This window comes from Ammodytes marinus (genome assembly GCF_949987685.1).
Source record: "Ammodytes marinus genome assembly, chromosome: 10".
Taxonomy (NCBI): Eukaryota; Metazoa; Chordata; class Actinopteri; order Uranoscopiformes; family Ammodytidae; genus Ammodytes; species Ammodytes marinus.
Window position 1 is genome coordinate 27,434,354 of NC_137214.1, and position 27,215 is coordinate 27,461,568.

At 40.4% G+C, this 27,215-nt stretch overlaps 2 protein-coding genes across 2 annotated transcripts; one reads left to right on the top strand and one right to left on the bottom strand.

The window, feature by feature from the left end:
* Positions 1–4,924: 4,924 nt before the first annotated feature.
* micu3b (mitochondrial calcium uptake family, member 3b) lies at positions 4,925–23,319 on the bottom strand (the record flags this gene model as incomplete). Its single annotated transcript, XM_080035825.1, has 14 exons — positions 4,925–4,993; positions 5,917–6,074; positions 6,919–7,027; positions 9,104–9,275; positions 9,804–9,892; positions 10,719–10,814; positions 13,748–13,789; positions 14,678–14,752; positions 14,845–14,927; positions 15,029–15,076; positions 17,748–17,826; positions 17,970–18,001; positions 20,343–20,490; positions 23,065–23,319. 14 exons carry the CDS (start codon positions 23,317–23,319, stop codon positions 4,925–4,927), a joined length of 1,455 nt encoding a protein of 484 aa, XP_079891951.1.
* An 898-nt stretch (positions 23,320–24,217) lies between these two features.
* fgf20b (fibroblast growth factor 20b) lies at positions 24,218–25,751 on the top strand (the record flags this gene model as incomplete). The annotated part of the gene is made up of 3 exons (XM_080035257.1): positions 24,218–24,530; positions 25,003–25,106; positions 25,506–25,751. The coding sequence occupies 3 exons, from the start codon at positions 24,218–24,220 to the stop codon at positions 25,749–25,751; spliced, it is 663 nt and encodes a 220-aa protein (XP_079891383.1).
* Between the last annotated feature and the right edge of the window lie 1,464 nt (positions 25,752–27,215).

Genomic DNA, 27,215 nt, shown 5'->3' on the forward strand with positions numbered 1-27,215 from the left:
CTGCACTGCACTAGCACAGACTACAACCGAAAAATCAGACAGCTCACACACACACACACACACACACACACACACACACACACACACACACACACACACGCACACACAGAGTCAAGACCGCCCCTGCCGCCTGCCTCTCCCCCCACAGGTTGCCATGACGTCCGCGGGATGCTGCAAGCCTGGCACATTTTTCACCGCGAGCAGATGGGCTCAATAAGTTCAAACTCGCGAGTGTTGGAACGAGGGTCTGTTGTTTTTTCACACACACACACACACACACACACACACACACACACACACACACACATACAACCACACTATCATGACCAATTGCATGTTTTACTTGCACAAAAAGAAAACATATTTTTGTTGTAGGCTATCATATTATTTGATTATTACAACCTCCATTTTATATGATTTTTTTAATATATTATCATATGATGCCTTGGCGATATTATTTCATAACATTCATGCCAATAAAGCTTGTTACTGTAAATTGAAATTAATTGAACGCATTTGACATTAAATTGTGAATAATTTACTTCTTCCATATTGTACATGTCTGGTTACTGTTTACCAGACTGTTAGCTTGTTTGTTTCCAAGGCGTTGTCTTTAGCATATTGTGTTTCATCATTAGCTGACAGTGTAGGTGGAGGTCTGAGAGATCCACCTGCTCCCGCCAGCTGCACCTGCATAACACATTTCAACCACATTGTATATGTACGCCTCCTCTGCCAAGCTGAAATCTCACTGCTGTTATTTACCATCACATTTCACTGATTGAACTTAAAAATGGCCTTTAAAAAAAAATGTTGAGTAAAAAAACATTTGCTGTATGATTTTCCACCTGTTGCCAATTTGGTGGGTGGGTGGCATGATGCAGTAAACTAACAATATACACTATGCACACTTCAGTCTATAGATTACAGAAAGATGTTCCAATAACATGTCTTAACACATTTTGATGTTGTTTAAAAAACTACCTATGGAAACTCCCACTGCCTTAAACATCTTAAATAAATGGTAAGGTTCCACATAAACACTATGCCATTTTCACACAGAAGTATTTCCATTCTAAATTAATTGTATGAGGTATTCTATTCTGTTTTTAGGAGCACATGCTGTATGTTGATTGTCCAATTTTGTTTTGCACTGAATGTTGTATGTTGAGCCACGTCTAAGACAATATTGTTGAGTCTGAGTCTGAAACGGACAAATATGCATGTTAAGCTGTGATTCGTATACATTTGAGCATTGTAGTGACCTTTTGTCAATGTTAAACTGACCCAGAGCTCCTATGCACCACTTTACTGATTTAACACACAATAATTGATTGCTCTATAATCTCTTCTGTGGCTCTGAAAGTCATGGATGATTATATGGACTTTACAGAGTCCTTAAAGGACCTTTTTGATTATTTTCTTGAAGTGCAAGATTTGAGTGTGAGAAAGCAAATTATTACCTTGCTGAATGAATCATTTAAAGGTTTAAAAAAACGTGTGTGATTAGAGTCTGGTCCGCCCACGCAGCCTCAGGTTCCTGATGATTAATACTGTTAATGATTTGCCTTCAGGTTGAGACTAAAACAACCAATTTATTCTACTGTGCTCCAGCCAGTGTGTGTGTGTGTGTGTGTGTGTGTGTGTGTGTGTGTGTGTGTGTGTGTGTGTGTGTGTGTGTGTGTGTGTGTGTGTGTGTGTGTGTGTGTGTGTGTGTGTGTGACTGACTGAGGAAAAGAAGGACTATATAAAAATAACCAAGAATCCAAAATATTTCATATGATTTTAATTCATTCGACATGTCATTATAAATGCTTCTGCGCTCTCACATCTGTGTAACAGTCGCGGCCTGATTTAAAAATAACTTTCAGAACTCTTCCATAAACTCATCCAAACATCTAAAATAACAATAGAATAGCCTCAAATACAGATCCAATAGTCTGGTTAATAATATAACAGCTTGTAACATGTCTGTTTTCAGCACATAACTCCACCCAAAGCAAACATTGTAAAGCAAACATTTTAGCAGGAAACTACAGTTATCAGGAATTCATACTGCGCAATAGTGCAAGTGAGGATAAGACGATAAAGGGTGAACTCTTCTTCACACAGCCTAAAGGAACGGATATCAATAATTATATATTGCTCATTTAAGACCAAAGCTAATTTAAGAGGAGCATCAAACGTATGGCTTAGGTATTTTGCATATTTATTATTTATACATAGAAGAGGTCGCCCCTGCCAGTGGCATCTTTAAAGCACTTATTTTGACTACCCAAGAAATGATTCAGACTTTTAGCTGCCTGTAGTTAAACAGTGAAACATCCACAGATTGGGTTTTTAGTTACTTATTTTATTCATTATGTTCTTTTAACCTGGTCAATATTTACTGCTCATGTGCAATATTTTAAATTGTATTATGTAAGATATATTTGTCTTACTATGCATGTGTTGAAAGTTGTGTATGTGTGAGCTGCATGCGAATTTTAAATGTGAGTTTTTATTTTGAGCACCGTTTCAGGCAGTTCACTGAATTTAGTTGTATGTATCACGCAATAGGAATAAAGGAATCTTTATCCTTGTTTAGGCCTGGTGGCTCTTGTGATCCTAGAGGATTTCAGCTGCAGTGCTTTGGGAGAGAGAGAGGTGGGTAGGAGGGGGGGGGCTGAGCTGATCTGTACAGCGGGCAGCAGAATCAAACTGAACAATACACACTGGCAGGGCATAAGTAAGACTTCAATAGTTACTAAATAAATTCAGAGTTAACAATCCTTAAAAGGCCCAATATGTAACATTCAGGAATTCCTTCTCAATAGCGGATTTTTGGTGCATTGTTTAGTTTATTTTAGTTTGACTAACATTTTGATTCAGAACAGTATCGTCAGTTGACAATGAAAATGGTCTTCTTCTCCAGTTTATATGTGGAGCACATACGGGTACGCAAAGAAACGTCAGGTCCTTTAGATTGACAGGGAAAAATCCGACCCAATTCCTTTTCATATAAATGAATGTACTACATGTTAAAATAGAATGTGCATTGTTTCGTAAATGTTACATAATGGACCTTTAACTGATAAATATATTTACAAGTAGATTAATCAATAAATAGTTAAATATATTCTGAAATGTTAAAGTTACACAAACTAGTTTGGTTAAAGTTGTTAAGATTAAAGACCTTAAGTTAGTTAAAGTACTTAACAGTTAGGTAGAATTTCTCTTTCATAACATCTACATTTTCTTGCTTGTTCGTCCACTTGCAACAGCTTCTCCTTACGCTGACCACATCCTGTTTGTGCAACTTCCTGTTTGTTTTCAAACTTCTAACAGAATTGACCAAGATGCTGCAACATGCATTAATGCATTAACCCTTCTGTCCCGGGACAAGAGACAGAGGAGGCACAAGCTCGTCCAGTTCATCAGACATGCACTGGTGGTGACGGGACCTTCACCTAGGGACAGGACAGAGAGAGAAAATGATAAATACTAGACCAGTTTGACACGACATGATAATTTAACTGATCGCTCTTACATTAGAGTTGCAGTTAAGGCGATACATTCCAAGATAAAACATCGTTTTTTGTTATGTTAATTGTCTGATTTATAATACATTTTGATCTTAAAAACATGCCGAAAAGGCATTTTTAAGATCTGTATACAGTATACATACATACAAAAGGCGGTATCCAAAGTCTAGATTCTTACTGTTAAAGATATGCAAATGTATTCATAATTAGTTTACCATATTCACCTGCAGTGTCTCTCTTTAATTATTTCTTGTTTATTACATGGCAGAAACAAAAACCCCTTACTGCACTTCATCAAACAGACATGGAGCACGAATGCAGCAGTACTGTAGTTCTGCAAGCGAGCAACAAAAAAAAACTGCGTCATAGCTGTAGATTTTCAGCAAACACCAATAGTTTCTCTACAGATTTCCCTCATTTCATTTCATTTCATTTCAAAATACCTTGGGAACCACTGGCAGCACAGATGTTGGTTTGGATGTGTGCAATTACCAGCATTTAAAAATTAAATGTTAGGCCTAGGCATATAATTCCCCTAAAATCATAACTTTCAGTTTTTACACTGAGATATTTGGGTGGATTAAAAAATATTTAGGTGGACTTTGGAGTCATGCTAGCTGTTGCCCTAGATTCCACTCTTTGTGCTAAGCTAAGCTAACAGGCCGTTTATTTACCTGACAGATACGACTATGGTATTGATCTTCCCATCTAACTCTTGGCAGTAAATGGAATAATAACACAAATAATACATTTTCACTGTGCCTATATACAGATCAAAATCTCACAATAATTAGGCTAAATGATGGCAATTTTTCTCTTTTCTTTCAAATTTAACAAAAAATAGGCATTTTTACATCACTGCACTGTTTGGAAAACTAACAAATACATTATTTTAATTATCTTTATTTATTTATTGTCATTTACTTTTCTTTTATTGCATAAATAGATTTGAATTTGAGTATTGTCACGACTGTAGTACTCGTCTCCTAAACATAACAGTAGAAAATGTTGATAAAAAAAACTAAAACATCCAGTAAGTCCTTTGCAAAGATTTATCAGCGAACATAAGCCTATCAAGCCTTCTCTCCCAGGAGGTGCATTTCCTTTGAAACATTTATACGTCTCTAAACTGCACTGCTCGCTGCTCATGTATGCAGAGTTAAGCTGGTGTCTGGTGGCAGTTGATCAGGCGTTAATATTACAGTGTAACCCAATGCTTCAAGCAGGCAGAGTGTGGGCCTCAAAAACACACATCTGAAAAGACTATGTATGTGTTGGGACAGTGAACCTGGTACACTCTTTCACAGTTGAAAAAAATAGCTGGATTTTATGTTGTTAGTATATTTTCGTTGTTGTGTTATTTGAACAGAGAATGCTGACAGTGTGTGGAGATATTTTACCTATTTGTGCGAGAGTTCCTTCTTCATGCACGACTTAAACGAGGTGAACTTCTCCTCCACTCTGACGCCCTGTGAGTGAGAGAAACAAAAAATATATAAGAAAAACAATTTTTCTATGTCCCACTAGATGGCAGTATAACTTCACTAACCTTGAGTTGAGAATTGTTTCAGTAATAAAGTGTCAGGAAGGTCATTGAGATATAATGGTATTGAGGACAAATTTCAATGTAGCCTTATGTGAGTGTTCTTTGTGTAAACTTACATTGTGTTAATTTACAAATAAAGCAACTTAACTTAACTTTACTTAAGTATTTAAGTACCACTTCCTAAAGAAAAAAAAACCCATAATAATTGATTTTACAGGGAGTTGTGATTACACAGGAAAGGTGGTGTTTCTGTTGCTAATAGTTGCTTAAGAAGGACTAATTGTGAAACAGTCTTCTGTTTTGAACATAAGCACGGGTTTCTTTGCTCAGCATGGACCCATACTACTGTTATCTTGTCTGCCATCCTGTTAAAGGTGAAGTCAGCGATTCTGGATTCAAAGACAACACCGGTATCTTTCCCATCAGCCACTGCTGCTGTGATGTATATCCCCTGAGAAGCAGCTCCCCCAAAACATACAAGGCAGGAGGAGAGTTGGCACTTCTTCTGTCTCTTTTTTTTTTTTTTTTTTAACCTTTATTTATACACGTAAATCCCATTGAGACCGGAGTCTCTTTTGCAAGGGAGACCTGGCTGTTCCCATTCCCACGTTACCATTCACACACACATAGCAGGCTAACTATCGACATTCACACGAGGCAAGGTGGGTGAAGTGTCTTGCCCAAGGACACAACAACCATGACACAAGTGCCAGGGCGGGAATCGAACCGCCAACTCTTTGATCATTGTCCGACCATCTCTACCACCTGAGCCACAATCGCCCCAACCACTCTCTCTTCAGAGTCCTAAACTAAAGATGTAATAAGTATTTGAATGCTCTCACTCACCCCTCCTCTACGGTGCAGCCGGTCCTTCATGACGCCCACAAACTCCTTGTGACTCAGTTTGTCATCGTGATCCTCGTCAAAGATCTTGAAAACCGTGTTGACCAGGTGACGGGTCAGTTTGATGCCAGTGGCCACGTACACGGCCCTGGTGAACTCATCTGGAAGGAGAAAGACAGGTGATCAGGGGAGATGTGGTAGGGGTGGTAGGAAGGCCTAGAGGAAAGGTGGCCGACCTGTAACCATAAGGTTGCTGGTTCGATGTAAAGCTATGGTATTACTTCTACGGTGGCCACCATCTCTAACATTGTGTCCTTGAGCAAAACACTTCTCCCCTTAACTGCTCCGTCTGACCCTTTACTCTTAGCCCTCCAAAGTGTGGTAATTTGAGAGGGGATATGCAGAAAGACAAATTTCAATGTAACCATTGACCAATGAAGTAACTTAACTTAAAAAAAAATATTTTTAAAGGCCATAATGCACATTGAGAAAAAAGTTGAAATGGCGATAATAAACTCAACAGTTCTAGACTGCGGAAAGATATTTGTTGACAGATTTGAACTTCCCGGATCAACAGCTCATAAGCAAAACGCTATTTAAACACAAACTGCTGTGTCATAAGGCAGACAATGTGTCTAAATGTTTGACCACCCTAAATGGGTAACACACTTTTTGGCCTCTCACTTTTGGTTCCTACATGAGACATGTGTATAATACCAAGAAAAGTACATCAAAACATTTTCCAAAAAGCATTTTATTTTATTTATTCATAATAATGACGCCTTTATAAATCCAGCAGGTAAATTACAAGATGTTTATTCCAGCTAGTCATTTTGGCAATTCGCCTTGATAACCATTAATGTAACCAACTTAACTTCAAACAGAGACATAAGAAAATAGCTAAGAATTTGTCACATAATAAAAAGAAATAAACAGTAAAACTCCCAGCGACTCAAGTTCAAGTGTTGTACATCTAGTCTGTGATTACGAAAGCTGAGCCTTTACCTTGACCGATGGAGCGGTGTGCAAAGTTGTACATTTGCATGGCGATGGCAAAATCCTCCAGGTTGTTAAGGAACTGGAAGAAGGACCTGAACTCCTCAAAGGTGATTCCCTGCAAACAGACGCCAACAATAAAACAATCACTTTTTATTCTCGAAACATGAAACTTGTGAAACGCAACATGAGAAATGACAAAGTGTCTCATAAAGCGAACGGCTGCATGAGTCAACACTGAAGCAAGAGGATAGCGCTACAATTCACACAACACATAATCTGCCTCCTTTCATCCTGCTGGGGGGAATCCTTTAGTGTGTGTGTGTGTGTGTGTGTGTGTGTGTGTGTGTGTGTGTGTGTGTGTGTGTGTGTGTGTGTGTGTGTGTGTGTGTGTGTGTGTGTGTGTGTGTGTGTGTGTGTGTGTGTGTGTGTGTGTGTGTGTGTGTGTGTGCGCATGAGTGCGTCTGTTAGTGTGTGTGTGTGTGTGTGTGTGTGTGCGCGTGTGTGCGTGCGTGCATGACTGTGTCTGTTAGTGTGTGTGCGTGCGTGCGTGCGTGCGTGGCTCTATGTGTGTGTGCGTGCATGCGTGTTTGTGCTTGTGCTTGTGTGTGTGGGACCTTGAAGCCATCAGATAGATAACACACCCAAACAGACAAAGTATACATTGCTGGATTTTCCCTGCGCGGTATGGACACGCCGAGCTGTCAGCAGCGGGGGGAGGGACTGTAGCTTTTGGGGAGAGGTCAGGCCGTTTTGCTAGACTTTTTCTAAGGCAGATTAACCCGATACTTGAATAAACAAAAACAACAAAAGTGATGAATCCCCAAACATCTCAGGCTTGGCTGATGACTCAAACAGTGAGCCCATTGATGTCCACTCAACCGTCCCGTGGCTACCAGCTCCTTCTCTCACCGGAGGCCCCCCCAAAACAAGGCAACACACACGGGCCGAACAAACGCAGTAATGACTAATCTGTGACGCCTTGCTGTTTTAACAAGGTGAGGGCCATAAAATATCGCTTAGCCTAAACGAGGAGACCCACTTCATAATCAATGGAGATCTAGCAACAGGCTACTCCAGGAGGGTCAGGTGTGCCAAGAGCAAAAACAAATTAAAGCTAAAATGAGGATGTTTCACTCAACGGGTAATTCACTAAAGAAACAGAAGGACTGAAATGGTCCCGTACTCACACCAAACACTACAGTAGGACCACCTTCCCTGAGAGACTTCTGGAAGGTGTTAATGTGTGCAGTTAACCTTAAATGTGAACGTCTCTATGGCAAACAAATGAGTTACAAACTAGTTTATTTTTTAGAAAAAACAGACCCTTAAGCCACATTGCTGTATTTACATTGTGCATTAAGCTGTTGGTTTAGTTGCTGCCGTTCCGAGACAAAAAATGTGGAGTAAATAATTAAGTTCCTAAACTTTCCTTAAACTTCAAAGTGATTGAGAAGCCAACTAATATATTTTAAGCAAAAGTTTTACATTTTGTGAAAAACATTTATTCACTTTGTTTCTGAGAGTTGGGTTAGAAGATTGATACAATTCTAGTCGGTAAATGTGAAGCAACAGGCAGTGAGTTAGGTTAGCTTAGTAGAGAAGGCTGGAAACAGGCCAACTCCCTTTTAAGTTAAAAAATGAATACGAAAAGAAAAGAAAATCTTCTAAAGCACTGATTTTTCTGAGAGTGACATGTTGCAACTATTTCTTGGCTGGTAAAGTGTCTTCCTCGAGTCTTATCGCCACAATCAGTCTGCCAGATGTGGTATCAGCGAGTACACACATTTTGCACATCCGAAATATAGCTGGACGTTATTTTTTATTTAAATTTAAATTTATGGAGGAGCAAAACTAATAATTTCTATTTTATATATTTAGTGAATTAGACAGCTTTAGAGGTTATGATGAGCACATTTTGATAGCCTCTCTGTTTCTATCTTCGTGCTAAGCTAAGCTAATCACCTCTGGGGTCAAGCTTAGTGCACAGACATGAGATTGATATTGATCTTTTCATCTCACTCTCGGACACAAAGCTAATAAGCATATTTCCCAAAATATAGAGATATTCCTTTTACATAATATTACATCATACTGTAAGGTGTTACTGTTATTGTGTCTACCCTTTGTACTTTATGGTGAGGAGTGCGAGCTGTCAGAAGTAAAAGTGTTATGACAGAAATAACCAACCCACCTTTTCGTCGGGCAGGCATTGTCTCACGTTGTCCAGATAGCCGCTGACGTCGTCCACGTTGGTGTAGCGCAGCAGGATCCGGGCAAAGTCCTCCTCGCTGATGGTGGGCAGGCCTTTGGAGTAGGACAGGAACTCTATCTCTAGCACCTCCGTCTGCAGGTTGTCCATGAACCTGGAGCCGCCACAGAACACAGACGTCACGGCAACCGATGACAGGAAATGACACCACCACAAACCACAAACTCACATGCACAAAGGAACACTTAAAAGATGTTTAGACCTCACAATCCGCTACCTGTCCATACTGTGTGTGCGCTGAAATGTTTTTGTTGTGTAGCTAGCTATATATATATATATATATATATATATATATATATATATATATATATATATATATATATGCCCCCTTTATTTACATACCCTTTGTTTATATGCCAGTTTACAGAGTCTAGGCTGTGTATTAACACCAGGGGATATTCACTGATTTTGACAGAAAGTGATTTCGACAACAAGCATTCTCCATTATCGCTGCATGCACCTTTAACCCAGTTACACACACAATCTTGAATGGTTTAGCTGTTGGTGTTTTAATGTGGTATACAAAGGATTAATGGTTATATATATTACACAATGAGATAATACACTTCTCATGGGGACATCATGATTTGTCAAAAAGCAGACCAAAGGTGTTCAAACTCACTGGTAAAAATCTTCAAATTTCAACTCGGCTTTGCCTTTCTTTCCGAAGAAATGCACCAGCAGCGTTGTCTGTGTTTTCTCATCCACATGCTGTCAAGGGGGAGAACAAGTGAATACATTATAACTCTACATAGCCGTGATATATTCTATATACAGTCAAATAAACAGAGAAAGACCACAGTGCATACACCAGACTACAGCAATGATTCAGCCCAACATTGAGCACATTTGTTCAGAATCTCCAGTGTATCTTGGTAACACCAGGTAAACATTAACGATGCCTTTTATTTAACCATGTCATACCATGATTCTGCGATTGAATAATTACTGAATAAGTTAATGGTTAATGGTTTTCACTTTGCCTGAATTCCTGAAACCAAACAGTGGGCCACGATTCTCATTTCTGCACGGTAGGAACCCCGTGCCATGCAACATGCTACGGAGGAAAACATTAGGGGGATTTCACTCTTAGTATAAACTCTTCAAACTAACAGGAAGATGCATATCGCTGTTTAATGTAGTGCATTAATCTAGTGCAATACCACTGTGCTATTTTTGTACATATTTATTAATGCACTTACTTTTGCACACCTGTTTACTTATTTAACTGAATGTTAATTATCTTTTATACATTGTTACTTACATTGTTTACAATTTTACTTTACAATTTGTACTTATTTAGTTATAAGTTGCACTGAGCCCTTTGCTGCAATACCAATGTCAATTCCCCTCCTGAGGGACTAATAAAAGAATATCTTAACATATCGTAATCGAGAACTTGTTCCACCAACACAAAACTTACAGGAGTTTCCATGAGAAAGACAGGAGTAAGGACAGCCAGAGCCTTATGCATTGTATTACTGTATTACTGTACGACTGATGTATTGAAGAAGTATCTTAACGAGGGCACAGCTACCTCAGTGAGATCAGAAAACAGAACTTGACTCGTGCCGCGTCTGAGAACATCCCACATGCCCCGGGTCTCCGCATGCTGACTCTCTTTTTTAAGAACCTGTGGCAGCAGTTGAAGCACAGCTGTTAGAAGGCAAAATACATCTCACAAATGTTAAAGAGATAAGGGAAAATAGGGAAGATGGACATGCAAACATGGACAAATGCACACAGACACAGGCACAATAAGCAGTAGACTTAAAGGTTCAGGGTGATATATAGGAGTATTTAGTGGCATCTAGTGGTAAGATTCCAGATGTGCAATGCTCCCTTGCTAACCCCTCCCTTTGGGAGAATTTACAGAAGCTACGATAGCCTTCAAGCTATACTAAAGATGGCATCATCCACCACTGCCTCAAGTCTTTTGTATCAAGTGATGATGTGAAGATGTATCTAGTTATTTATTCTGTAGTACTTCTTCGTCTGCCAACAGGTGGATTGCCGGTGGACAACACTATTTATAAAATTGTGTAAAGCCGTTTAAGTTTTTCGGTTCTGTGCTACTGTACAAACCTGGCATTGCAACATGGTGGCATACGGCGCTCCTCTGTAGATATAAAAGGCCCCACCTCATCGTAATTTTGAACTTTTATTTTCAAATGATTATAAACTAAGTAAAACATACTTATACTTAATACATTCAGAAAAATGCCCAAAAATTCTATACACTGAACCTTTAAAAACCTTCAAAAGGCTGAAAAACTAATAGACATATACTGACATCCACCCACACTCAAACTGGCAGCAACATAGCGGTGGATCTAAGAGGCCGATCCGCCCTGACGTGAGCCGGCGATGCAGCGATGCATGCAGACTGCTGGCAGGACGTTGAGCCAACACAGCTAACACATGTCCAGAGCATGCAGGGCGTGAGACCTGAATGAAGGGTGATTCATACCAGGTTCACTGTGTAACTGAACACAACCAATACATCATTATTTGACGCTGTGCTGTGAGGTCAATGCAGGTTATCAGACGGCCGCCTTTTATCTACTGTTGTGTAATAGGATCGGATTTTAAATAGGCTTAAAGGTGGAGTTAGTGATTCTGGAGAATGCTTGTCAAAAGATCTTCTCAAGATCCGCTACCTGTTCCTATTGTGTGTATGTGTGTTAAAAAACACATACACAGCCTAGACTATGTAAACTAGTATTTTAACAAAGGGGGCCCACCGTGGCTACAAACAAGCCTGTTACAGACTAGGCTGTGAATGAACACTGAATTTTACCTTTTACTACACACATAGTAAGGACAGGTAGCAAATCATTTGAGAGATATTCACTGATTTTGACTTTTGAAGCATTCGCCCGATTTTCTGAATCCACCTTTAAATTAAAATAAGTCTAAATATAGTGCAGATTATAACAGTTTTAACACATTTTCTGCCTAGTCTTTCTTGGAACGAAGTAGCCAATCTTGGCTATTTATCTTGATGAGGTCATGCTCCCGATGTGGGATTAACCAATCGTTATCGTTATTACTGTTTACATCGCTCCCTTCGCTCTCCTAACTATACTATAACTATATATAACTACAGCTTCACTGAAACACAACCGTCAACAACAATCTTCTTGTAATTGGTGTCAAGTGCAGCGAGAAGATCACAGGAAATCTGTCTAAAGAGTAGTTAAGAAAACTCTAAATCCAGACCAAGTCATTCTATTTTTAGTTTTAGTTTTTTAACAACCTATCATTCATTCAGTCTGGAAGATAGTTTCTCAAGTCCCAACATCACCTCGGTGAAAGACAACATCAGCACACACACACACACACACACACACAAACCAACCTGGAAACAACCAAGTCGCTGCCGACACGTGCCTTGCTTTATTTCATAATATTTATTTATATTATTGTCTTTTTTTTTATTATCTGCGTGTAGCCTGGGGGTGAAAGTGAGCCAGCTGATAAAACAGCTCTTGGTCTTTGCCTAGTCGCTAGAGAGGGCGATTTACGACATGATCCCACAGCTAATTACGGAACAAGTCTTTAAGGCACCGCGCGGCTCCTCCTCTCGTCCCATGAAAAGATCCTGATACACTTGTAATTAGGAAAATGCCGGGGAAAAGCCCAACCGCAGCACTGAAGCCGACGTGTTTTTGAAGAGGTTTGACTTTTGAACTTCTCGCTGGAAAGATACCTACAGTACAGCAGAAGAAAACAACAGAAAAAAAGAGTCACACCCGGAGGTAAAATGCTCTGAAGAGATGGGTTTGTCCCCTCTGTGTTAGCTGTAGGCTCTTCTGTGTGTGTGTGTGTGTGTGTGTGTGTGTGTGTGTGTGTGTGTGTGTGTGTGTGTGTGTGTGTGTGTGTGTGTGTGTGTGTGTGTGTGTGTGTGTGTGTGTTTGTGTGTGTGTGTGTGTGTGTGTGTGTGTGTGTGTGTGTGTGTGTGTGTGTGTGTGTGTGTGTGTGTGTGCGTGCGTGTTTGTGTGTGTGTGTGTGTGTGTGTGTGTGTGTGTGTGTGTGTGTGTGTGTGTGTGTGTGTGTGTGTGTGTGTGTATGATGAGTGCCTTTCACAGAGGGCTACGTCTACTCTTTGACGAGCATCTTCATGGTCAGACCCCTCACAAAAGGTAACCGGAGCCCAAATACCACCACTCAAGAAACTGTAAAAATAAAACATGGGGGTCCGGGCGAAAAGTGTCAGTCTTCAGGTAAGAGCTTTTTTTGAAGTGGAATCTCTCGCCTAACGCTGACAAAAGGGTACATAAATCACCTGCACTACCCCCCACATACACACACACATGCACACACACACACACATACATACATACACACACACACACACAAAGACAATATGTCAGATAATGTCTCCTCAATGTGAGGTTATCTGGTGTTAACACACACACATACGGGTGGTGTAAGCCCTTCAGATACATGATGTGTGTCTCACTATACAGAGACATTTTTCAGGTTAGGAGGAGCCTATGCCAAAAACACATGCAACAAGCAACAAGCAGAAACTTTCCTTCAGGGAGAGAGAACAATACATACACTGTGCGGCTGGGATTTGTGATGGCCGTACAGCTGCATGCTCTGGAATAGAAGAAAAAAAAGTAATTCATAAAGTATTTAAGAGCAGGAAGATCGTGGGAAATTACTTTTTATGGCCCACCATAGCTAGCAACATAACTGATTGCCCGTTTACAAAGCCTAGGCTGTGTATTAACACCAGATTTATTTTTCAGTGCACACACATTACGAACAGGTAGGGTCATCCTGAGGAGATATTCACTGATTGTTCTCCAGAATCGCTGACTCTACCTTTAAGCTTGTTAAGTGAATGCACCCCGTGTCTCATCCTTGTCTTCTCGCAAAGCCATCATTATATTTCCCAATCTAGAGTGCCCATTCTAATGATCTTTTTGATGCTTATACGGGCCTCAGATTAATTCAAGACTGTCCAAAAAGATGCTAACGTTTGTCCCCGGCAGAAGAGTAAGCTCCTCCATGTTGTGTTTGTGCGATAAGACCTCAAAGAGTCGCTCTTATCGGGCCATTCAGCTCTGCCTGTTTACATCCACCTGCATGCGGCTTCGGGCAGCCCTACTGAGATGAAAGTCTCAGGCAAGTTTTACCCTGTACGACCACAGTCACCTCCGTGCAAACTCTGTTCTCTCGAGGAACGAGGCCAGTGTTGCAAGCAGAAACCATGTAATTTAAGACGTTAGTGCACATTTAGGATCCAGGTCAATATTTTTCCCAGTCTGCCTGGCTGCCATAAATCTTTTAGTCTGAGTGCAAAAGCAAAACAATGGCTAAAAAGCTAAAAAATAAATAATAATAACGCAAAGTTGAAGGTAAACCTCAGTGTGTCAATAATTACCAGCAACACCTTACGAATAGTCCTTTGGTCGATTGTTTTAAAAAAGATTATTATAGCCCCTTTAGAAAACATTAACAGGCACTAAGATGGACTCATACCTGCTGATCAAAGCGGTCCCTCACATCTTCAGTGACTTCCTTTCTGTCTTTCTTCTGACGGAAAATTTCTTCTAGCTGGTGAAAGGAAGACAAGTTATTATGCAGTATGTGACGTAACAGATCAAATGCATTTAATTATTTCTGATTATCAGGACAAGGTCTCGTACCACCAAGAATTCCTTTTTGTCAACCATTTCATTCCCATCGGCATCAAACATGTTGAAGGCGATCTTGAAGCCTGCAAGGGGCTCTGAAATGACACAAAAACAAATAATGTTGAACAATCAACTTTTTATTTAGAAATCATTTTCAAGATAATTCTGCTTGAGCCAGTTTAAAACATATACGTACTTGTTAGAATGCAGAGCAGGAAGAGGTACTCTGTGTAACTGATGGCACCTGGACAGGGTAACAAAAGAAAACACAGAAGAAAGAATTGTCAATTGTCAAGATGTGAAACAAAAACCTAAATGTTCCCTTTTCAGCGTCAAACAGCATTAACCAGTGAGCTGGCGGTGTTTACAGATGTTCAAAGTCATGCGCCCAGGGGATGAGTAAGCCACCCATAGAAAACCGTGCACGCCTTGAGACAAGGGTAATCTTCTCGCGCTCACTGATAACAATCTTAAAAGGTGCTCTTTTTTTTTTACTTCAAGCATGGTGTTCCCCCCTCACACAAACAGGCTTTACAACTGAGCTGACCTATCTGGACACAAACCCAAACAAATTTAAGGCCCACGGCTTCTGATCGTGTTTGGGTAACAAGGTGTAATACACTCTCAAGTGATCTGTCACTGATTTGAGAATGGCCGATTCCAGGTTTTTGTGTCGTGTCCTTCAGCTCCCTTTGTTGTGTGACACGGAGAAGGGAAGAGTAAGTGTCAGGAGGCATCTCCGCCGACTCGGGAGGCTTCTGCCCCTCGCCCTCTGAAAGCATTCCCAAGCTTTTGTTTGCTCGGGAAGATAGAGAATCCAGCACAGATAGTTCTGGGTGAGCGCTCCTGCTGTTATGGGAAAAGAACTCAGGTATACACGGGGTTTTGCTGCTGCAGGGAGATTATTCCAGAAAAGAGAAGAAAAAAAATAAACTTCTAAACCGAGTTGACAGTTATACCCTGCTGCTGCATTTCGTCTAAAGGATGGACGAGAGCATTTCTATGTTCCCTCAGATTAATAATAAAATAAAGAATTTCAGCTGCTTTTGATGTATTCTAACAGATGAACAAAAAGTAACTCAGAAAAATAATCATAGAAAAAATGTAAATAAATATTTTAAAAAATATATTTTTCCCTCACTTTTAAAGGAGGGAAAAAATTGGTGTCTCTGTTTTCAAAGAAGAAATCTGCTCAACTTTTGGAGAATCGCATCCCTACGTGATGCTGCGGCAGTTAATCGCAGCGCGGGAGCGTCTCCCAGCTACCGATCGTACCATACGTAAAGGTGTTAAAGGGTTTACTGTTGTGTTAATTAGGGAAACTCCCACTGCCACATAACACTGTGGCAAACAGCACACCGCCTGATTTGGTGTGAACGCATCCATAGAACTCCTTTTTCTCACTTTCTCACTTGCATTCTCAGGTCTTGCGTACAATTATTATTGTGGGGATAGGCCAACTTCTCCATATCATCCGTATTCGGAAGCATCCAAAAAAAAGTGCACGAATACGGACAAAATGGACATAGGGCAAAGTTTAAGGGGGGTAGTAATTACGGAACCTATAGTTGACTTCGGCTTGAGCTATGCTGCTTAGAAATTGATTCAGAGTGAAACAAACTGAGGTGTGAAAATAGAATAAAAAATGTGAGAATTAGACAAATTTCCTCAGAAAAAATCCCCACGAGAAAATGCTCCATCTTTTCAGCCAAGCATCTCTCTATCTCTCTCTTTCTCTCTCTCTCTCTCTACCCCTTCTTGGCAGGTACGACCCTATAATGACAACAGATCTCTAGCTTCAAAGCCTTTAAAGCTTAAATGGTTTGAAGAAAAAAACTTTTAAGATTCCAGCCATGTTTCACCTATATACCACACACCTTTACTCCTGGAGGGAGTCGACCCCCCCCCCCCCCCCACCCCCCTCCACACACACACACACACACACACACACACACACACACACACACACACACACCTCCTCTTTCTAAACCTCTGAGCTCAAGTAGATGTTGTTAGACAATACAAAGAATTCCACAGAAACACTTCATACAGAGTGGCAGTCCCGGAGATGTAATCCAATGCCCTTCTTAGTCTTCATAATGTCCGCAGTGATCAGGGAGGGGGTGGGGGGCAGAGGGGGGTGGCCAGTGGGACATGTCTCGACACAGCTAAGGTTCAAACAGCTCCCTCATTCTCTACAGCAACGCTTTGTTCACAGATCAATCCAGTGCTTTTTTCTACTGACAAAGCCGCAACGTTTAACAGCAGGATTAAAAGACCCAAATCCAGGCATTGCCACTTAGCTAAAGCAACAGAGAGAGAGAGAGAGAGAGAGAGAGAGAGAGAGAGAGAGAGAGAGAGGGGGGGGGAACAGTGAGATCTCATGCTATGACCTACTGCAGCACGAGTGTGCAGGCCCAGGTGGCGAATCATTAAATAAAGATCTTCACTCACATGCCGACAACTTTGTTTTTTTAATTTCAATTCAATGTAACGATGTGTGACTTGAGGTTTTGCAAGGGAAGAGTGCAGAGGATTTGCAAGGGAATGAGATTCTCCTGGAGACTCCAAGTGCATTTCTTATGGAATTATAATCTTCAGAAGTATGTGCAGTTAATGTCAATTGACACAGTGACAGATTGGAAAGTCCTTAAAGTCTCAAGTTTTACTGCTTGCTTTTCAAAAAGCGGTCAGGATTTTCTGACTATAAGCATGAAGGATACATGGCCTAATAGGTCTGTCGAAATGTTTAGTGCTACAACTCACCATTACTTTGATAGTTTTTTGCGTATCTAATGTCACATCCATCCATCACAATGTCCCAGAGCATTATGGGTAATCTTTGAATTTGCATGATTTTTTCGACCAATGAAAAAAAAAAAAATCAATGGATTGTTTAGAGTGGGTTACTTTACCTCGTTCACGAAGATTTCTAAACAAATTGGATGATCCTTTCCAAACAGGCGGGGTATCAGCCAGCATCTTGTCTAACTCCTGAGAGGACAGAAGTAAATCCCAAATCACTCATTCATTTCTAAGCAATCACAACACAATACAATGTGTGTTGGCTTTACAGTAATTACAGGGTTAACACGGATGAAGCTAGAAGTGCTTTGATGAAGGGGAAAAAAACTCACCTTTTTTGTGAGGGCCTTCCACACTCTCCTACCTAAACAGAATGAAGGTAAGCATTAAGTGGATTATACATCTTCTGCATTGTTATAAAAATAGGTTTTAAAGCTATAGTATAACTTATAACTGTAACTTCGGTCGCCTCCATGAAGAATTCTGAATAATTACAACTAGACTACATGAGATAAAGCCTTCTGTGATTGCGCATGGATTTTTTTTTCCTTCTGCTGTACGTCCAGGTTTTTTCTTAGCAATAGAATCAACAAAAGAAACATGTTTTGGGCGCTTCTTGAGCTCCTACGCCAGTGTCGGGAGGCGACACCAGTTTTTAAATGGTGCCATACTGAGAAAAACAGAGCAAATGTTGTGGAGCTGATGGGCTTAATCAACTTTGTGTCAAATTGTTTGGCTTGAATGTCACCAACATTCATTTATATTAAAAAGTTACGCACTATAGCTTTAATTTTGAATATAGAAACAGCAAACAAAAGTGAAAACAGTGGTTTATGTGGATAGAAACAAAAGCTGTGTATCTCTGTGAACACATTCCGATGGCCAATAAAGCAGAAGATAAGACGGAGGAGTCGTAAAAAACTGTCTGGAAAATCACATCGATAACAGTGACAATAACACTCGACTGACACATTTTAAAGCCTGTGTCTAAAACTGGGATAATGACCTCCATGTGAGGCGTCTGAGAATGAGTATTTGAAGAAAAAGATATTGTCCTCAAGGTAGGCACGTTTTTTGAAAACATTTTTTTTTTCAAATCTTTTTGCCGTTTTACGCTTTATTAGACAGATTTGGAGAGACAGAGTTGAAATGGGGTAGGAAGGGGAGGACAAGGGGGGAGGCTCTAACCACTACACCACGAGCATTTTAGGCACATATTTGATGCTTTATATTAATGTTTCATGACCAGCAAAGCATATGGATACGATATGAATAATTTAGATGACAGCACTTTAAGTTTGGATTCTTGGAAATGGTTCGCTTCCAATTGGCTCCAAGAAAACATCTGACAATAGCTGATTTAAAATGGTATGAGCATTCAAAAGAAACGACCAAAACATATCTCATTTTACAGCTACAATACAGCCATAAAACACCATGATTATACTATTTTGCAACACATTAGCCACCAGAGAACATTGATACAGGTGTGTTATTATATACACTAGCACTCTTTGTTTACCTTCTTCATTAGATGCATGTGAAGGCATATCCAAAACATTACAGGAGGCCTCTCACCTTAAATCATAATCAATCTCAGTAATCAGAAAGTCTTATCGTTATATTTATGGCTACCATACTAAGTTGTTTGGTCTCTCCGGGTCTGGGGCGAGTTTGTTGCCACATAAATGAGCCATAAAAAGTGGGTTGCTGGTAAAGATGTCTATCTTTATGCAGGTGTTATGACTGAAGCGCTTCACACTGCAACTTATTGTCCGATGACACTTCACAGGCCCTCACTAACAAGCCATGTTCCAGGAAACAACACACACTCTAAAAGGAGGATGAAGGAGCAGGGATCTTATCTGATGACTTGGTGTAAGTGCCATGGCTGCTGTAGGCTAAAGGATTTCTCCAAAGAGCTGCAACATTATAGGCAGTGTAGCACCTGCAGCACAGCACACTATCAGTATAATGTGTCAGTATAAGTCTCAATGAAAGAAAATGGGCTGCCATCCCCTCTTAAAGAAAAATTTACTAAGAAACAGATTTTAGCCATTTTCTAAATATAGTTATACAGCCAACTTGTAGTCCAGCTTATAGTAGGGGAAAATGAAAAACTTCAGGTGCTTTAGTTGGTTCCTAATTAAGTTCTAGTGATTTGTTCCTGTGACTAAATAGTTCCAGGAACTATTGGGCCAAAGGTTTAAAAGTAGTAGATTTGACGGCATGCATTTGATTATCTTCATGATCAATTGATTAAATGTTTTTTTTTTTTTTTTTTTTTAAGATATTTTTTTGGCATTTTTATGCTTTATTGACAGTGTAGAGACAGAGTTGAAATGGGGCAGAGAGGGGAGTGACATGCAGAGAACGACCGCGGGCTGGAATCGAACCCGGGTCCACTGCTGGCCGAGACCCATGGGGGGGACGCCTTACCAACTGAGCTAAGGGCGCCCCCTAATTGGTTAAATGTTTGATCTAAAAAAAAAATATGGGGAAAAAAGCAAAACCTCACTTACAAATCTCATGATGACATCAACAAAAATCATTCGATTTACAATTATGAAACATAGAAGAAGTTATTGACAAATGTGTTGTTCATTAAAATTTCCTCAATGGACTTATTTCTTAAGCCCTAAAGATCAATAATGATTCCTGATGTTTGGTATTGATATATTTGGTAGAAACCGAGGTTCACTCACTCCTGGGTTCATTCAAAGTGATGGACTCGATGAAGTTGAGAGGCGTCATGTAGAGTTGGCCGTCGCACTCCACAGAACTGAACTGGCGAAATCTGTTTTCAAATGGCGAGATGTACACATCTCCATCGTCCAGACCATATGGCTTGGCCTGTAGAAACACATGCACACACACACACACACACATGAAACATTGCAAATCACATCAAAAGTAATGATAACAACGTCTGAAAGATGTGTTTCACGGAATCCACCACATAATGCCTTTCTTGTCACAAACAGCCTCTCTCACATGAAACAACAAAGAATCCCGTGCTTTCACAGAAGCAGTGTTGGAAATATTCACTGATTTCGACAAAAAGTGATTCTGACAACAGGCATTCTCCAGAATCGCTGGACAACATTGCAAATGTTATCAGCAGTGATAATACTTTCTGAAAGATGTGTTTCATAAAATCTACTTCTGAATCCAGCTTTCATTGTCATGAACAGCCTGGCTCACACGGAACAACAAAGCGGCCCGTGCTTTAATTCAGTAATGACCCGCATGTTATGTCAGTGAGCCCGGGGGTATTTTTCATCCAGCACACCAGATAATGTCCCTACAACTGCTCCAACCAGCAGCCAGATCAGAAGGCTGGCCTGGTGAGGACAGAGTGGATCTCTCCGTCCGGTGGCACAGTGCCAAGCAGGTCCACTGGGCACGGAGCAAGCAAAGCAAAAAGCACCCAGGGAATGTTTGCCCCCCTCTGGGTCACCATTAAAACCCCCTCTAACCCGCCCACCCCGCACCCCCACTCATCAAATGTCAGCCCCTCCGCCAAGTCCCAGTGTCCAGTTTCCTGTGTCCCTGGAATTCTGCGAACTGTGTGGACACCAGTCAAGGTTTACGTAGATATGGAACAAGGAATCTTCTGTAGCTGAAAGTGTGCGAACTGCAAACTTGCCTGGACCTGGTTCACAACATGCTTTAGATGTTTGTTTACATCCACTAAGATCCAAGAAAATCCTGTCAACAATGTCAGCAGCACAAGCCTGAGTTAAAGAGACTAACTGTAGAAGGGTTGGTATGTCAGGCTAATATAGGGCCAAATACACATAATGCAAGGGGTGGACAAATTAATATGAACATCTGATATAGTGCAAACAAAAGAGATTGTAAAAATGAACAAACTCAAAAATTCTAGGCAACTATTTTCACTAGATTTTTGAGTTTTGAGGCCAACCGAACTCGTAGGTTTTAAGGAAAACTGCCAACTTTTTATCCAACTAATTATCTTTTGTGGAGATATCTTATAATTCATATGTAATGTAACTTCAACTTTTGAGTTGTAGCCTACATGACTTTCAAAAAGTAAAAGTTATGCCAATTTAATAAATTTTTTTCATTCAGAATTATTTTCTGACAGTTTCAACACTGTTTGATGTTTGAATCAACATTTTGACCGACTTGGTTTTGTTTGTTATTTTTAAGACAGTCTGTTTACAGTGTACAAAAACTTGTGTAGAGATAATTATTAGTGTTGGATTCATCAACTGAAAGAGAATACATCAACAACACATTCCGGAAGCCAGCACTCCCTTGTATGGCGACCGATGACTATTTTTAATACTGTATCAATGTTTTTTGAAGTGCCAATACTCCTAGAAGTTTTCAAATATTTTGTGTTGTCTAAATGTTGCTAAATGTTCTATGCCATCCAGGTGTTTGTATGATAAACCGGGTGAAGGCCACACATGCATTGGTATAAAAAAAAAGTGATTCTGCAGTTTTGACACTTTTTATCTTTACTCCTGCACCTTTGAAGGTGGTGACATTGTGCCAGAAATTCCTGCTGTGTTTTCTTACAGCCCGCAGTCCAAACTCACTGCACATTTTTAATCTGCAATGATGTGAAGTGGAGAAAAAGAAGCTAGAGCCAGCCAACGTTTGGCATTATTGCTTGGTGAAGACTTAAGGAATTGGTGAGTCATCTAAATAGTTGCCAATTCATTTAATCGAAAACTCTCATTGAGTGGGAAAAACATTAACATATTCCCAACGCTAGAACTAATTTCCAATTGGATTAATTCACATAGTCTGGTGTTCTTGTTATTTTGTTCACCCTCTAAAACATGTAAACACTGTAGTGTAAGCATGAGAATATATATCTTCTCTTCATTTTTCTGAGTCATATTATTAAGTAAAGTAAGACATTTTTATAAAGCACTTTTTAAAACGTAGCTACAGTTACTAAGTGCTTCACACACAGAATACAAGAAATACAGAAAAGTAAAAACAACAATTAAAGTGTTATAAAAACACAACACACAGGGAAAAGAGTCTAGACCAAATACATATGATAATGCAAAGCATGGACATCTATGAAAAAAAAATACAATTAAAAAAGCACGTGACTGAAAACCCTCTCAGTCGTGACAGCAATTACGTCACGTGATACAAGCACTGCCTTTGACCATTTTGCCATTTCAGCACCAAAGGTCGCGGATAGCTCCTTATGGTGACGACACATTAACGTTACAGTAGCCTCACGTGCACTATGAGGTCTGCCAATTATCTTTAGAAACGGCAGATGCTCCAGTCATTACTGCTGCGTTCACGTGAACATTAGCCGACTGAAAGTGAAATGTAAGCATTTTCACCAACTGACTGTCTTATTTGTCAAACTGTACGTGAGCTAGGCTACATATTGTCCCACTGAAGCCCTTAAATGTCCCACTTTACCTTGTCGGTGGCGGAGACCGACGGCAGCGCCAGATGAAGGAGTCTTGCCTCGACATGGCTCTTCAGACCGGATCGCCGGTCGACGAACGAGCGGCCGTAATAGTATGCAGCACCTACGCACGCGCCGGCAGCTATAACTTTAAACGCTTTTGTCGCTCTCGAGAAGGTTTGCTGCTGAGCTCGCGACGTGAATGTCCTCGTTGTTTTGGAGCTGTGAGTGAGTAAAGGGTTGATAAGCCTGCGCAGGGCGGCCATGGCTGTTTACACACTGTGGTGTGTCGTATTTACACACATACACACACACAGCTCAACTCAGAGCTCAGAGCAGCTCGAGACCGAGTGCTGCTGCGAGCTCGCGAGATATACCGTGGGTATTTCAAGTCGCTCTGGGATTAAAGGGCTTCCAATTCAGTACAGTGTAGTAAATGTTTGAATATTTAGATAACAGACAAATATATATATATATATATAATTTTCATTTCATTATAAGTGACGTATATTTTATTTGTACTGATTTTTTTGTATTTTATAAGTGTTTACTTTAAGCCCACAACCCACAACAACTCTCTACCTCCCACTGTTTCTCTTATTTTAATGCCTCAGGACAAGGAAAAAAATCCCTGCCAGGGCACGTCTGAGCTGTGACAGCCCCGCCCCATTTACTAGTCCTGTGGTTTTGCACCTGCCTCACCAGCCCAGTAGTGCCACTCTACTCTGAGCGCAAAGCCCTAACCAGGAGCTCCTGTTACCTGCACTGCAGCGTTTGTTCAAGCCCTCACTACTGAATTATCCTCTCTACTATCACTGCTGCCACTGGCTCTTCTCCATCACCGTCAACTCGTGCGCTATGACTGAACAGGTATGCAACATGAGGGATAACTGCAGACGAGCTCCAGCTGATGACGACACATCGCTATAAATACAAGAAAAGGGAGAACAAATAAGAAGAAATCGGTGCAGATAGAAGTGGATATTTGGTGAGTTGTACGTCATTTTGGGGGAAATCCGTGCGTCCTTGTAAACGTACTAAGAACTGGATGAGGTGGACGTAAACATGCAATAAGTGACAAGCTCAAGCCAGGTATTCTACTACGCCAGAGCGCTCCCTTTCGGACCTCCTGAACTGAACTTTAACCGCTGAGATTTCAACGCGATGGCCGGCGGTGGTGCTGCTACTCTGGGTGAAGTTGGAAGCTTCATGCACGGCAGTATAGACGGTGTGTCTCAGGTCGGGTCCCATTTCTTCCTGAGTCCTCTTGGTGACAGTCCCACGCTGCATTTTGGGGGCGAGCACCTCCTCATACCGGGGGACAGCCGGCTGGGGGGGTCCCGGAGCACCATGGGGGATTTAACGCACCTCAAAGGGATCCTCAGGAGGAGACAGTTGTACTGCAGAACGGGGTTCCATCTGGAGATACTTCCGGATGGCGCGGTGCAAGGGACGAGGAAGGACCACAGTCGATTTGGTAAATTCTGAAATTACTATTTTTGACACAGTTTTCATGAATGTAAAGCCATTATAGCCTACGTTGCAACACAGTTATAACAGAATAAACAATGGCAAATTTAAGCGAGATTAAAAGTGAAACAATGATAAATAATATAATTTGATTTTAAGTGCAATTTCAATATTTTCTTATCTCTTATTTCCAATGTATTATTATGCTTCTTAAAAGCACTTTGAATTGCCTTGAGTCTGAATGTGCTACAAACTTGCCTTGGATATGCAATTAATATATTGCAATATAGCTCAACAAAATACTATCTGTCAAACCAAGCAGCAACAAGTATAACAGTTAAGAATTATTAATTCTGCTTATTAAAATGTGATAATTTTAGAAGTAGGCAGCTTCTCAGATTTGAATTATATTCTTTGATAATATTCTTTCATCTTCAACCAAGCCCATATCGAACAGTTGTGTTATTCTTCTTCTGCAGGTATTTTGGAATTCATAAGCCTGGCTGTTGGGTTGATAAGCATTCGAGGAGTGGACAGTGGACTGTATCTGGGGATGAACGACAAAGGAGAGCTGTATGGATCTGTAAGTACCATTCACGTTTTCCCAAATTAAATTTTATCACCTGTGCTGACTGATTTTTTCAATTCTCATATTTGTAGATATTTTGATTTTCAGGAATCTATATCTAGTAAGAAGTGAGCTGTTCTTCTATAATAATGTGAACGAAATTTAGTTTAAATGTACAATTGTTTTATGTAAAGCTGGTTGACAATAAAGTTATCTATGTATCTCTATCTATCTATATATCTATCTATCTATCTATCTATCTATCTATCCATCTATCTATCTATCTATCTATCTATCTATCTATCTATCTATCTATCTATCTATCTATCTATCTATCTATCTATCTATCTATGTTTTCCTATATCTGCATCATACGCCATGCTTTTTTCTCATGTCATACCCTTTTGATTTCAGGACAAGCTCTCAGCCGAGTGTGTGTTCAGGGAGCAGTTTGAGGAGAACTGGTACAACACATACTCCTCCAACCTCTACAAGCACGGAGACAGAGGGACGCGATACTTTGTGGCTTTAAACAAAGACGGGACGCCTAGGGACGGGACTAAATCTAGACGGCACCAGAAATTCACTCACTTCTTGCCTAGGCCTGTGGACCCCGATCGTGTGCCCGAGCTTTACAGAGACATCCTGGGACACAGCTGAGACTTTTGGGAGGCCTGGTCCAGTTCAGGAATAGCTGCGAAAACTTAAAAAAAGCCCTGGCAGTTATGCAGGCAGAAGACAATGGAAGATGGACGTATTAGGCAATGGGGATGTAGCCTTTGCGTGTGGTGGACAGCAGCCTATGCTAGCACGGATACACGCACCGGGCCTCTTGTAGGAATGCACGGGACGTCTCTCAGCGGGTCGGCCAGACAGACTAGAATGTCTGCAGAATCGGGGGTGGAGGGGCGTATATTTCGACCCTGAAAAGTACCTGTGCGGAATAGGATATGAATGGGAAATGGAGTATCTACAATGGTTGGACACAGGACAAGGACGTCAGTTAACGTGGAGACTGTGTGGGAATATGTACTGTCACGAAATGGAACTTTTATCTTGTGCCAGAGAGACCAGTAGTTTGTTCAGAAGGACTTTGAAGGAATTCTGTTTGTTTTTCTTTACCTGTGTCTATACCTGTTTGAAAAGAGCAACAAATTGTAACTATTTATTCATTTTTAGATACATATATTTATGTTATATATTTATTTATTTGAGAATATATTTTTCCAGTTAGATAAACACGCAATATAGAGAAACCACTAGAAACTGTATCGATTATATAAAGACTGAAACACTGTACCGTTATGTCCTTTATTTTGAAAAGCTAAAGCTCAGCTGTAGTGATATACTGTAGAATGACCAAAAACTATGAAACATATTGGCGACATTTTGGAAAAGATCCCCACGTCTGAAATGCATTTTATATCAAAATATGGCAACTGTGAATCCATTCAAAACAAATCTTTGTAATGTTGGCATATCAATTCTCACCAAACTACTGTTACATGTGTTGCAGAACAGAATCTGAAGTCAACAAACTGACAATCTGAACAATAAATTGCTCAAAATGTGATCAAAATCGCTTATTTTTCCGAGGTATTTTATTTTGTTAGTCACCTACAATAACCCACTTTTTTAAGGGCTATTTTTTAAAAGAAGCATAGTTTACTGGTTGCTTTAGTCGTGCAGAGTTTAAACATATAAAAGTCGCTTACGAGACCAATGTTGTCTTTCTTTATGGAGCCCATTATGCCGAGAGGGGAGTCGTTGAACTGATGCACGCATTAAAACTTCAAAGCCTCGGCCCTTAGTCCTCTGGATGGGGAGGCCGCAAAACAACACGATCACGGCCAAATAAAATGTGACCTTTAGCTTGGGACCTATAGCAACTTTAGCTGCTGTATAAAAGTGGAGGTCGGCGCGATAAGGATTAAGTACTTGAAATCTGTTGAAATATCTCATTAAAGTATGGAAGTCAAGGCGGACAAGACGGTTCTATGCAATGCCTTGTACTCTTCCATTCTGTTGCTTTGTGTTAAAAATGGAAATAAATTTTTTTATGCCTTTTTAAAAAGCAGAATAACTCACAGAGAGGAGGCTCCACTATCTCATATCTGCACGGTT